The following is a 14,054-nucleotide window of genomic DNA, read 5'->3' on the forward strand; positions in this document are numbered from 1 at the left end:
TTGCATAAACCAGTAAGTTAAAATGGTTCTTTGTCAGAATGATTGCATAGGAAGCTCGAATAAAATGGTTAGAATAAAATATCATTAAATTACATCTTCCAGAAATTTAGAACTCCAATACTTAAAAAAAAAAAAAAGACAAACCAAAAACCAACACACATATATATCTCACTATATATATATATATATATATATATATATATCAATCACTCTTTGACAAAATGCTCTGCACAAAGAATTTACTGAAAAAGCTGGATATTTAAAGGGCAAAAAGCATTGTTTTGGGTCTATTTCTTAGGATTGAATAACCTTAAGTATACTGTAGCTGTCAATATTTTGTAACCCATTTCCCATTTTGTGAGCCTGTTCTCATAGAGCCTGCACATCCACCGATATGGGTTCAAGCAAGTACAAAACCACAAAGGGATTTGTTTATAGGGAAAAGGGAAAACAGACGTTTTTTTGGTAAAGGACCTCTGGAGGTGATTTAGTCCAAACTTCCATCAAAAGGAGGACTATGGCTAAGACCATGTGAGGTCACTAAAAGCAAGTGCTTGAGCACCAAGCTCTACATTCACTTTGATGAAATCTAGAGAACTGCAGCAGGAACTGTACTTTCATAAATTTCTATCCCGAGGCTAAAATGACTTATTCACAACCAAGTTCATGTGTTGCCAAAGCGCAGCCTGAAAGAGTTGTCAGATCTAAGAACAACGGGACTTTTCTTGGTGGAAACTCACTTATTTCTCCTCCTACCCTTTCTCTTTAACGCACAGGGAACCTGAGGTAAATCTCCTCTACATGAACTTCCCTTCCCCCATCAGAAAGGGAGTGTTATAGTGAGAAATGCTACTTCTTGCCCAACAAATGCTGTTGCTTTCTTAGTCAGCCAAAGTTAATGTAGTTGCTTGTTACATGTCAAAATGGGACAGGATGCACAAATCAAAACAGACAGACAGGCGCGAAAGAGCGAAAAGAAACACGGAAGCAGCAAACCAAATCAAAACATGAGATAGCCCTCCTGGCAGAAAAAGCGCTGTGTGTCAGAGCAGCTCATTTGCTTTCTGACTCTCATAAAGACAGCAGGGAATACCCAACATACTATATGCATTTAATACACAACACGGAAGAAAAATTGCGGGGAAGGTATTGCTTATTTGAACATTTTAAACACATCCAGATTCCTGGTTTAAGTGCCAAAAGTCTTTTGGATTGCCCGTGGCAGCAAGTGAACCAGAGCAGTTCAGAGCAGGTTTTTCCTAGAATGTCCTTACATGCTGTGAGTGCAAGAGTGCGAGGGAAAAAAAGAAACAACCAAAACCAAACAAGCAAGAACAACTTTTCAGAAGAATGATTCCTGAATTTTCATATCAGATTTGACTTCGGATAAACTCCTGGCTTTGCATGGTTTTCTCGGGTTTTTTTAAAGGTTCCATTTTACCTTCCTGATTTGTTTTTACCCTATTGATTGCAGATAGCCAAAAAAAGCACTTTATCCTGTGTATTTATTAATTTCTTCACAAAAGGAAAAAATCCCAACCAAACAAAAACGCCCACACCACTATGCACCTGTAATACTTTCAGGAATCTCAATTTTTAAAGACTCATCAAGGTATTTGATATCCAGTGATGCTCTGGTTTGGTATTTGTAATACTGTGCAGGGTGCTTTTCATAGGTTCCTGATGCAACTATTTTCACTTCGTTGCATTATCCTTCTCTTGAACCATCTAGCAATACTGTACACCAGGTTCACCAATATCTTTGATCACCTCTTACTAGCATCACAAATCAAGCCAGAAATTGATCCACTGTCTCCACTGGAAAGACAAACATTTTACACCTTCATTCGGTATATTTTGGGTTTTTTTCCAACACTGAATATTACATCGAACAATAATGTGGGAGACCAAAGCTTTCAGAAATGCCAGTTTAGTGAGCTAAGCTACTACAAAATGTAATCAATTTACTGCATTTGCAGGTTCTGCTCCCAACAAATTGTTTCTTTTTAAAAATGGGCAGTGTATACTGGAACTGCCATTAAGAATGAAATACCAGTAATAATCACAGATTTAGAAAAAATGGCTCAATACTGTACTACCCATCACAGAATTACAAAATGCACTGATCCCTAACTTGAGAGGCACAATCAGCTCTACATGAGCAATTAGCCACATTCCTTTTATTGCTTTATGTCAGCGTAACCTCATTAAACATAATATTTCCCTTGTGTTTGTCTTTATAACATTATTCTGATCATTGTTTCATCATTCTTTGAGCCACTTAAAAAAGCACTGCACATCTAAGACCAGAGTACAATCATTACGCTACAGCTTCAAGAACTATTCATGTATAATTCAATGATTTTTGCTCTGAATTAGCTTATTATTCATAGGATCTGGTCTAAAGGTTCTTTTTTCTTAAAGCAGAAGAGCTTGGCTATGTATAGAAAGATAATGCTCACTATAGCTAAATACTAACACAAACCTTTAAAACGCTACTTTAGCATGTAAAGTGCATTCACCCCACCGCATGCATCCTGCTCGTTTACAGGACATACAAACGTTAACAGTCAGAGTGGAGACAAAACCTGAATTGAATTTTGTAACTGCAAAGCTAAAAGCAGAACCTAAAAATTCCAAGATTTGTTCTAATTATGAATGAACTTCCTCCAACAAAATCTCTTGTGCCACAAAATGGTATAAAACTACCTAACCTCCATCCAAGTTCATTAGCTAGATATGAAGTTATTAGCAAAGCCATTCAATATTACTATAAAATCTTTTCTTAAGACTCACACTTAGTCGTAGAAGTGAGAGTCTTAATTCATACAAGTTCCACTACAGGATTCTGCTACCACTTACATTTTCTTCATTCCTAAGTAATACAAATTAGCTATTATATTGATCAGTAAAATGCCTCTAATTTTAAAGTTGCATTTGGTTTTACTTCTTCATCCAATAACAAAATAATGTGCAGCCTCAATCAGGATGCAGGACAGGATTTCCAGTTATAATTCCCTGCAAATTCTCTGAGTTTACAGCACTATCAAAGGTAAACTAGATATCATTCCAATGGTTACATTATACATGAACGAACAGTTAAAACACCAGCGTGCAGAAAAAGTAGATGGGCTGGAGAAGAAGGTGCTACCTGTGTGCTCTGAACATACTTTAACTGACAGGGATATTTGTAACTTGAGATTTGTTACTACTCATCCACATAAACTTCAGGAGAGGAGATACTCAATATATTGCCTCTTTAGTATAATATACTTAATGAGCAACACCTGCACTCTGTGGAAACGTACATAAGATGCAACCGATAGGCGAGTGCTGAAGGCCAGGGAAGACCACACATAGCATAGCAGGATGAGCAGTAAGAATCGCAACAGAAGCAGAGCTTTCTATAGCTAACAATGTTAGTTTCCAACACACAGAGAAGTATTAGCGTGTAAAAGTTCTCAGTCTGCATGAAGTGACATTACTTTTACTGACACAACTTGCTTCTATTAAAATATGCCAACATTTGCCCGTTTGAGGAATTTTTCAGAAAATGCATAAAAACACTGGCATATGAGATAATAAAAAGCTGCACAACTCCTTCACAGTGAGCACACGCTGCTCCTGGACTGACTTGCCTACATCTCGCCTGCAGAGCTGCCCTGGGAATCACACACTCACTGGTTCTTGCTCTGTGCCTCGCCAGCCTGCCGCTAGGACTTTGTTCACGGAATATTTTAGCCTCAAGCTTGTCAGAAAACTGCCTAGAAAACATGTGAGTGTACACACACGTTGGTGTTATACAATGCAAATTTGTCCAATCAAACCTCCTGTAACTAAGCAGCACTGGGCAGCACAGTATTTTAAGTTCTGAACACAGGATGGACATAGACACCCCACAAAGGCAAAACAGGCATTATATGAGATGAAACAGAGCCTCAGGCTTATGCAGTAGCCATGATTTAAGTGCTACCCTGCACAATGCTCACTTACAGCCTACAAAAGGTTTTCTTTTAAGCTGGTAAAAGAATGTTGACTCTTCAGCAAGATGTACTTCAAAATAAAATTTGGCATCTGTATTACTCCGCTGAAGTGGCATTACTTTTTACATTAAATTGGGAAACATCAACTTTTTGTTCACTTATTTTGCCAACACTTTTTACATTCAGTTAATTTCACATCTGCCTTTTACTTATTATTTTAAGCCTAGGTATTGACACACACTGTATTCTTTTCAAAAATATGAATAAAGTCTTTACCTCAGGGCCAGACTCTAAAGCCTGTCTAATCTAAGGCTTCCTTTGAGGTCAGAGGGACTGTGGACAGAGACACTGTAGATTCAGATCTCAAGAATTAAGCTTAAATATGTCAGGTATGTGAAAAAAGATTTTGATAAGGTAGGCTCAAAGTCCTGCAAAAGCCCTATAGATAAACCCCAATACTCTGACCTCAGTACCTACCCTTACTAGTCACTGCTACCTTTAAATACGCTTATCAAGGATATACACTATTTTCTTAGTTAGGCAATAATGGAGTGTTGGACATACACAGGAAAGGAATACAGGACATTCCAGACAGGATAGTGTTACAGTGGCCTTATCCAAGAACTGCAAATTATTTGCAAGGTATTTATTAATTTCATTACTCATTTGTCATCAAATAAAGTGTATGTGGTACAAAAACCTCTCTCTCTTTTTGTGAATGGGCATATGTTTATAAAATTTGAATACCTCTAAAGTAGCATGTTACTTCTTTCATCTAGTCTATGCAGCTCAAACAGTAAATCTAATAATGGCAATGTCATTTCTACCTACCCTTTTGTCATTATCAATAGTGCAATTTTTTTTTTCTATCTAACCTTACCAAAGTCATTGCAGAAAATTTTTCATACAAACACCTCCCATATGTCAATCAGGTGGGACAGAGTAATGCTGAAGTAGCAACCTGAAGAACCCATTTTGAGCATGTTATCTTGGTTTTGCTGAATTGATGTTCAAAAGGCCCACTTAACCTCTGGTTTGGATAGCTTAAACCCCATTAAGAGTCTGGACAGAAACGTGTGTAATTTAAGGCTGTTTCTCCAAATTACATTACAGGCAGGTAATCTAAAACAACACACTGGTATAAGATGGTTCTCCTTTCTTTAACACTGCAGGAGAACACCAGCATCTTTCCATCAGTATTTTTTTCCTCCTCTGCAATCTGAACGAACACTTGCCTTTGGAAGAGCTTCAGTTTAAAATTTTAGCCCTCCTTCACTCCCAGGATGTACATGCTGAGACAACACCAAGTCACTCATATTTTCCAATCTCATAAAAATGTCAAGAAATTACTTTCTGGTAATTTTCAGAAATTCAAAGAAAATATAAAAAAAACCCCAAAAAACCCAAACAAACAAACAAAAAAAACCAACAACCCACACAAACACCAAAAACTACAAAGAAGTATTTTGCAGTCAAGTCAACATCTGACATTTAGCCACATGCAGCAAACCTTTGTGTTTCCCTTTTTTCTCCTTTTTGGTGCTGCCAGTCTGACAGCTTGCAGCTGCTGCCTTGGTTTTTTTAGTTGGTTTCGGAGCTTGGGCATCCACTATCACCTTTACATCTTCCTGTTCAGCCTCCTGCACTGCTCGAGAGATTCAGGGTACCCCACCAGAAAGAAAAACAGAGACAAGAGAAACAGAGAGAGACAAGAGAGAATGAATTGAGAACTCTGTGAAGACATAAAAGAGTAAGCAGACATAGCAGAGTTTGCTTGATAGTTCAGACAATTCATGCAGAGGGGTCAAATAAACCAGAATTTGCAAAGCTACAGTAAAAACCTGAAAGCGTTAAGTTAGCTGGCGTGCATTTTCTAACTTTCTTCCTCCTTCCAGTAATATATCAGCTCCTAACTTTCATGCCAAAAAATGACATCAGATTATTAATGTGTTGCCGTGCTATTGTAGGAAGCACTTTTCCTCAGAGTAAAGCTCTGCCAGACTGATCATCAAGAGTGGCAGCGTGAAGGCAGAAGAATTTTATTTAGACTTTGTAGTGCCTGTGCTTAAAGCTACGTCCTAACCCTGTAAACAGGGAATCATTGGAAGGTTATTTTCAAAACACATCTTGCACAACTGCACATATCACAGTATGATGAGTAGAATGGCCATGCATTTTATGGTGAAGCTATATCCAAGCTGAAATGAAAAACTCCTCCTACTTTGTAACATACACTGATTGTTTCCTTAGAAGTCTCAACTTAATACGCATGGCATGAACTGTGAATGTCAGCATAATTCATGCAGTGTTGGTTGTTATCTAAAACCATGACACACTTTGAGGTCAATATTTGAATCTGTGAAAGCAGCACACACAGTAAGTCTTTCTTATGGCCAGGCCAAACCCTGAAGTGAAACAACATTGAGTTTACAAAGGCTCAAAAGCAACTACCTTTGTGAAATACTAAAGTAATCATCAAACTGTTAACCCCAAACAAAACAACCTGTAGGTGGGCACTAAGAGATTTTGGTGCCAGCTGCTGGTCACTGTTAATTGCTAAACCCCACAGGCTTCATGTGACTGGTTTATCTGAGGAGTATCACCCTGGCACCTGGGGCCTCCCACCATCCCCTTCTTTTTCCTAAAATTAAAGTGCTTTCTTTAAAAGGATAAAAAAAGTCCACTAAGGAATCTTACTGAAAAGAACTGGCTTACCACAAAATTACTTTAAAAATACCCCGACGAACTTCATAAACTCCCAAAAGACCAAATGATGCTCAAAGATGTATGGACTGCAGGTAACCTCTCTTTGAAGGGGGAAATTCTCCCTAGGTTTCTGGTCTGTGAGGCAACTTTCCTGTTCACCACATTCTTCATGCTCATGAATAGCAATAGAAACATCGAGGAGATTCTCAGAGGAGTAAGATGAAACGGATTTAGACATGTCTGTGTAGACTGTAGCTTACAAGCCCACAGCTACCCTTCCCAGCACAGCAATCTGTTATGAATAGCATTACGTTCACAATACAGTGAGCATCTGAGGCACTCAATAAACACATGCTCCTTTTCTCATTATGCAGAGGAAGAATTCAAGTTTTATGGAGAATATACCTTAAATTAGTAGAGGAGTGACTAAAAGCCCAAAGAAACAGCTTGTCACTGCCCACTCCTCACTCCTGTCTTTATTATACATTAATCACAAGATTGCAGTCTCTTTGCTGAATGTAAAGGAGCGCTGGAAATGAATGACATAATGAAAGGAGTGCACAGGACACCAGGGAAAATGGCACATAGAAAGCAGTACCCTGGGTACTGGCAGCCCTGGCATGGCAGCCCCGGACTAAGCAGGGAACCAGAGTCCCCACTCCACAGTCTTTAAATAGGTGTGATGTGACAACCCAGCAATCTACCCTATATTTGTAGCTCAGTCTCTCTTTAAAAACTAGGATGTGTTCTTTTACTTTTTTAAAGATGATAATCCATGTTATAATTAAATTCAGTACTTTAAAATGACCTGTATTCAAGGACCTGACAGTTCTCTAAATAGTTTTAAATATGGTAATACTCATTCACTCCGATGAAGCATCATTTACTTGGGTCCAAAGCAATGATTAATCATCAAAGGATGAAACATTCTGACATTGTCAACTGAAAAGTTAAAGACTTTATCTTCACTCTCTTGTCAGCCATCTTTGGTCTAACAAGCAAAAGCGTGAAGCTTTTTTAGTTACTTTTGTCTCATAACTTTCAGCAACAGAGATCTGATAATAAATACGGCCATGGAGCTCCAAAAGACAGAGAAGGAGATGCTTCCAGCACTTGATAAGGCAGAGAATGAGACTGCAGTCCAGTAGCCATTTTGAGCATATACCATCACTGATGTCTCTGGGAAACAGGACTTTCAGACATAAGTGATGGAGGCTGCAAAATAAGATTTAAACCATAAAAGTGCAGATACTGCATCTGGGTTCATGAAAGGAAGTGGCACAGAATTTCCTGTTTCTAAAGGATGGTTTCCTGAGCTTTACCCTTACATTTAAAGCACTACCTCTAAAATAAATCCAAATCTAATCCCAAAATACCATCTCCACAACAATACCATGTTATTCTTAGTTATTAACTGTTTGGCAAATAGCAGACCTCAGCTAAGGCTCACCCACTCTGTTTTTTTCTCTTGTGACTGCACGTATCAAAGAAATTGTGTAGTTTTGCTACTGACTGTAACAAATCCAGTTCAGGACAGTGCTGAGTTCCAGGGGCCTGGCTACCTACGTGCCTTTAAGACAGGGTAAGCACTAGTCAACCTCCCCAAACACCTCACGTGTAAGTGCTGCCCACTGCAGCCTGGTAGGAAGTGAAGTTTATGCAGCACAGCAGTTCCTGTCACGAGGGCCAGCCAACACTTTGATCCACGCAGTGGGCAGTGGGCTGTCTTCTGAAGCCTGCCAACACACAGGGAGAGGTCTGTGGACCTGCCTCGCTCAGTGGGCCCAACATATTGAGGTTTACTTGGCAAAGTAAAAAATTCTGTTTTCCATTTCCAGTGCTTTCTCCTGGCACAGAGAGTTGTGAGAATGGCCATTTCTAATGCCCTCCGTACTCACTCTGCAGCTGGTCATCAGCATGTGGAGCTTTGAACTTATCAAACCAGCACTCCTTCTAGTTTGTCTTTGTGGAGATGAAGCAATTCATAGAGGCGATGTTTATACCCAGCCATGTTGTCAGGGATCAAATGTCTTCCCCTCTGCCCTTTACTACATCTTTGGATCACTAAGTAACGATCTGACAAGAATTTCCCTTCTCAGCAGGATGGCAAACTCTAACCAACATTCTCCACAGGCTCTAGATAGCCCCATAAAACAATTTACAGCTCCCTGAAAGAAAACCTGAATAAAGAAAATTAGATAAACCGGTCTCCCTCCTCAGCGATACAACAATATGATTATGTCCTTAGCTGGATGTCAAAAAGTTAAACACAATGGTAGGCAGTACCACAGGATAAATAAAGAACTTTAAATACAACTATACAAGGATGAAGTTTCAAAGATTGTCACTCAAAAATGTATTCATTTCAGTACAAAAAGAAATTTAGGTAGCTTTTAAAATCCCTATTGATAGTTATCTTAAACAACAGACTACATTCAAAACTCTAGCCCAACACTCCATATGCCCCACCCCAAATTATTAAAAGTTTTGCTTAAAAAACCCCCACCGATTTTCCTTTTCTATTAGAATTTGTTTGTACTATAAATTGCGTTTAGACAAGACAAAAATGGAGGAGCATGTGTTGTGGAGAGACAGAATTCCAAACAGCAAATAATGCTGGACTCTCAGATACAGTGTTTCTTTTTCATTTGGACTCATAAATTGTAAGAAATAATTTTGAGATAAATGGCAAGCTTTCAAATAAAACAATTACATGATTTTAGAGTTATTCATCCATATTCATTAAATCAAGAGCTGACTACTAACCTCAATACAATGTTAGAAAAAATACTTTTGAGGAGACAGAAAAGAGCACAGATTGAAATATTAGTTCAGGATCTGAGCTGTAAAGAGGAGGAACAACAAGCAAATAGTCTATTAAAATAATACAAGGTGAGTGTGGAAGGACTTGCATCAAAGCAGAGAAGGGCAGTGTCCTAGCTTTGCCTTGCATCACCGATGTTTTAACCGCTAGAAGTGGGAAGAAGCAGCCTCTCCTATAAACCAGTTCTGTGTTGGACTACACTGCATTTTACAGGGATAAAGCTACACACACAAACAAAAGGATGCAATTTGTAAGTAAGGAAATAATCTATGATGCAGACAACACAGAACTGAAAAAAGAAATACTGAAAGATGGCTATCCACATATTTATGAGTGAATGAAAACGAAAAGCATGTTTTTCCATCTGGCCTTCAGGAAGAAAAGTTCACACAGTAGCATGCAATTCAAACACAGATTTTTTTTTTTTCCATTTGCATGACCATTTTTCTTGATATGAGTGCTTGCACACTTACGATCTCAGAGAAAGGAAAAAAAATTCTATGAATCATAACTTACCGATTTCTATCTATAAAAAATGCCATGTGCTAAAAAAAAATTAGTTTTGATCAGTACATTACGTGAAGAATGAAATGAGTGAAAAATAACAATAAAAAAAATTTTGCATGGATACATTAAAAATTTGTGCAGTCTGTCTGGAATACATCTTAAGTAGAAAGAGGCTGAACGAGACAATGTGGTGTGTGAGGCAACTCACTGGTTCAACTGCAAGGCAAATATTCATTCTGCTTGCCAACATCCTCTCAACAATAAAAGTAAAATCCAGACTGAGGACCGTGCAAAGAAAGATAAACTACACTTCAGTCAGGATGCACCTTAACTAATCGATGCAAAGTGGTTGTTCTTTTCTTACTGTTGCCTGAGATGCTCTTGTGTTTCACTGTACGAAGGGCTTGTTACTTTACTTTGTAAAGTTCTAGCCCTACTGAATCTTGCTGCTTATTTGGGCTGTCATTCATTATTACTTTATTTAATCAATGTAGATTCTGTAGACCAGTTCAATCATCTAAAAGACACTGGCTTCTACCAGAACTATTCTGAAGATGGGCAAACCCACTATATTTTACAATGTAATGAAATATTTTTATTAGTTTTATATAGACAATTAAATTAGTTAAATAAAAGGGCCTGAATTAGGGCAAGAACTCTGGTACATTAATTACTACTTAATCTCAGGCAAAGATTTGATTTCTGCTTCAAAATGCTTATAATCAAAGGCATTACCCCTGCAACTAGTAATTTACAGTCAGATTCCAGATTCCCAGAAACTTATATTGCCCATAAATTGCCTGTGGCTCCTTGCAGTTAATGTATCTAACGCTGATGTGTTGACCAGGCTGATTTTGTAAAGGTGAAAATACTTGTAAGTGAATGTGAACAAGCTGAGAAAAAAGGAAAAAGTGTACTTGAGAACCTGGTGCTGCTTAAGGACATTATTAAAAGCTCGTTGTTATAAGGAGATTTCTTCAGAAAGAACAAAGGGAAGAATTAAACAAAAGATTCTTCCTACCACTCACATACCTGATGTCTGACCCTGGGGAGGGTGAAAGAAAAGCGAGCATGTGAAAGGGAGAGTCAATAGCAACGAATCAGAGACTCTTTGGGAAAGCAGACAACTCATAAGGAAAGCTGAAATTATCCGTGAAAAACCTGTGCTGGGAAGAATAAGGACAGTAAGAAATTACATCATTATGCTGTGTACTGGGGCCCTGAGGGCACACGTGGGCTTTACTTGCCCTGAGCAGCCTCGCTGGGGGCTTCCCCCCGTCGCCTGCCCACGGGCCGGGGCTCTGCTGCAGGTGCTCATCCGCTCGACGGACCCCTCCGACAGACGCTGCGGCCTCGTCTGCCGGCCCCGTCTCCCTCGGCCCTGACTGGCACCCTGCAGGGCGCTGGGACACGGGTTCGTGCCATGCCTGGGACCCTCAGCATCCCCGCAGCAGCGGGCGCCTCTGCCCGCCGCGGCCGCAGCCCGGGGGATGGTGCTGTGCCTGCGAGGGCACTGCCTGTGCTGGGGTCACCCTCACCGCCGGGGCCCTGCTGCTCCCAGACACCCCGACTGTCAAGGACAGAAAATAACGGCCAGTTGTGAAGGAGTAACTGAACGTAAATCTACTTTAAGTGGAACTTTAAAGCAAAGAGAAGGGAGTTTTTCAAGCACTTCTGAGCAACTGCCTCTAAGCTTCCATCTCAGATCTTTCAGTACTGAGAACCACAAAAAGGCCTCTAAACCACTTGCTACCCGCTGCTCTCTGATCATTGCTGCTGGGTTAGTTTGTTTACTTTGGAAAAATACTAGCACGGTAAGGACTGCTGATAAATCAAAAAGATGCTTTAAAGGATGAAGGTGAAGAGACTGTGGCTGAAAGGGAGATTTCAGAATATATGCTTATTGGAAGTTAAGTATTTTGCCCACACAATACTTGGAGTGCTGCCTGATCTCAGTATTAATAGTCTTCTGCACAGAACATTCCTTGCTATCTTCAAAAATAAACTAATACCTTCTCATTCAAGGTCAGTGGAAAACAGGGGTGGCATGACACTGTTTTGATGAACATGCAAATATATGAGTTTTAAATGAATTATTAACTGATGTCGTCTTATAAAGTTGACAGCTTGATACTCATCAGAAAACTCTCATCATTCATGGTAAAGGAGCAGAATGACACGTCAAATTTAACAATCCAGAACTATGGCTTATCACCAGTCGTCTGTTCAACGCACCACACAACCATTACATCTAGATGTGCTGCCAAATGTCAAAGAAGGAAAGTAAGAAAGTAATTTTGCCTTTTTACACATGGTTAATCTAAATCTCTAAATTGGAAGTTGCCATGAAAATTACTCTGAGAGTATCTAATTGAAAACATTTTTAATTTCAAGTCTTCAAAAAAAACCAACCCACAGCTGCAACAAAGTATGGTAATATTAATGAAAGCATATCTGGCACTCATTCAAATCTCTGCCTTCTTCAGTGCTGTGAAAAGAAAAATCACTCCCCAATGGAAATTCACCACTTTTACAGAAGTAAAATTACTCTTCTCTGTAAAAATGGGCTTTCATCATTTGCATTAAATGTAATTAAAGAATGTAATTAAATTGTTGCAGTAACTAGTGTATCTCTGCATGCTACTTGGCTCCAGGAAAACTCAGCATGTATTTGCAATCCAGATTGAAACGAACTGTACTCATAGCAGTATTCTGCAATGTCGCATCAGGCTAAAATGTTTGTTCAGGTTTTCAACAAACTTCACAAAATAAGGAGTGAAGAGATACATGAAAACAAACCAGCAGATGTGACTGTGAAGCATTACAGAATGGCAAGTAAAATTTAATAAAAACTTTAAACAAACAGGTAGCAATATATCCCCTATGAAGGACATCGAATTGAAAATAAACAAGATCACAAAAAAGAGAAGACAAAGCAATTTTTAAGTGGTCTCTCCTACACAGAGGGATTTAAATTTATTCCAGTGAATAAATGACTGTTGTCTTTTATATACAATGTAAACTTAACAGCAATACAAAATGTTGTTATTGGTTCTTATTTTGCTATTTATAATGATGAAATCGTGATGAAGTTGTATTTGGTACTGCAAGAGAGAGAGGCATTATTTGTAATAGTAACAACTGGAGCCAAACATCGTGGAAGTTAATGCAAGGGTACCTATTTCTTTAAACGGCAGGCAGGTAATATAGGGTCTAACCTACAAGTGTGGTCCCAAATCTGTATTAATACCTTAATTTCAGTGGGGAGGAAAAAGAAAAAAAAAAAAAAAAAGAGGACACTGCATTTGTTATTTTACATGAACGCTTTCTGTTACCTCCAAACACTCAGCTCTTTTGGAAATGCTGCCATGGAACTATTTCTCCTGCTAGTGTACCTGTGTTCCTAGATGCACAGATTATAAAACAAGATGTTCTGTTCCCATGAAATATATCTCCATAATCTCTTCCAAGTAACAAAAGCAATTTCCTGCATGCTTGGCCCTACCTGTTCCAGATGCTGACAGGCAAGCCCCGTGTTACCACTAGCTATGGCTAATACTCCAGCTCAAACCAACCACTCACGGACCTGAGTGACAAGAATTCATTTTATCTTGAGTTGGCCTGTTCAATTTAATTCATGTCAGATCCCTCAAATACACATCAATGTAACTCAAACATTTTTGCTGTTATTAGTTAATTAGGCATTATGACAACAACTAAAAGGTTTTGAAAAAATATACTACATGCAGGTCATTTCCAAGCCACAGGATCTGAAAACTGTACCTATAGATGAAATATGGGCAGGAACCAAGAAGAAATAATCTATCTTGTGACCTGTGCATGGTGAATTCTGCAGAGCCACCTCCTCAGTGGAAGGGGATCCATTCCTTAAAAGTCTCGTGGCACCCAGAGGAATTGTGAGAAACACTTGGCAGGGAACAGAGATATTATTTCATCCTACCAACGTGTCACCTCTATACTTTGAAGGTATCTAAGAAAAAATTACGGTGATCCTGGCAATAGTCCTCCTTACT

The 14,054-nt window shown here is 38.9% G+C and overlaps 1 protein-coding gene across 7 annotated transcripts in view; it reads right to left on the bottom strand.

The window, feature by feature from the left end:
- Positions 1-14,054, bottom strand: part of TUB (tubby bipartite transcription factor) — a 156,577-nt gene that overhangs the window by 34,242 nt on the left and 108,281 nt on the right. For 3 of the 7 annotated variants that reach the window (XM_026850610.1, XM_026850611.1, XM_026850608.1), the window contains exon 5: positions 5,494-5,631. The exons of 2 other annotated variants lie outside the window; for them this stretch is intronic. In XM_026850610.1, coding sequence (XP_026706411.1) covers positions 5,494-5,631 — 138 coding nt within the window. The remainder of the gene's footprint in view (positions 1-5,493; positions 5,632-14,054) is intronic. 2 more of the 7 variants (XM_026850612.1, XM_026850609.1) reach the window with 1 other exon arrangement.

The sequence above is a fragment of the Athene cunicularia genome (genome assembly GCF_003259725.1).
Source record: "Athene cunicularia isolate RWA chromosome 5 unlocalized genomic scaffold, athCun1 chr5_part2, whole genome shotgun sequence".
In the NCBI taxonomy this organism is placed as follows: domain Eukaryota; kingdom Metazoa; phylum Chordata; class Aves; order Strigiformes; family Strigidae; genus Athene; species Athene cunicularia.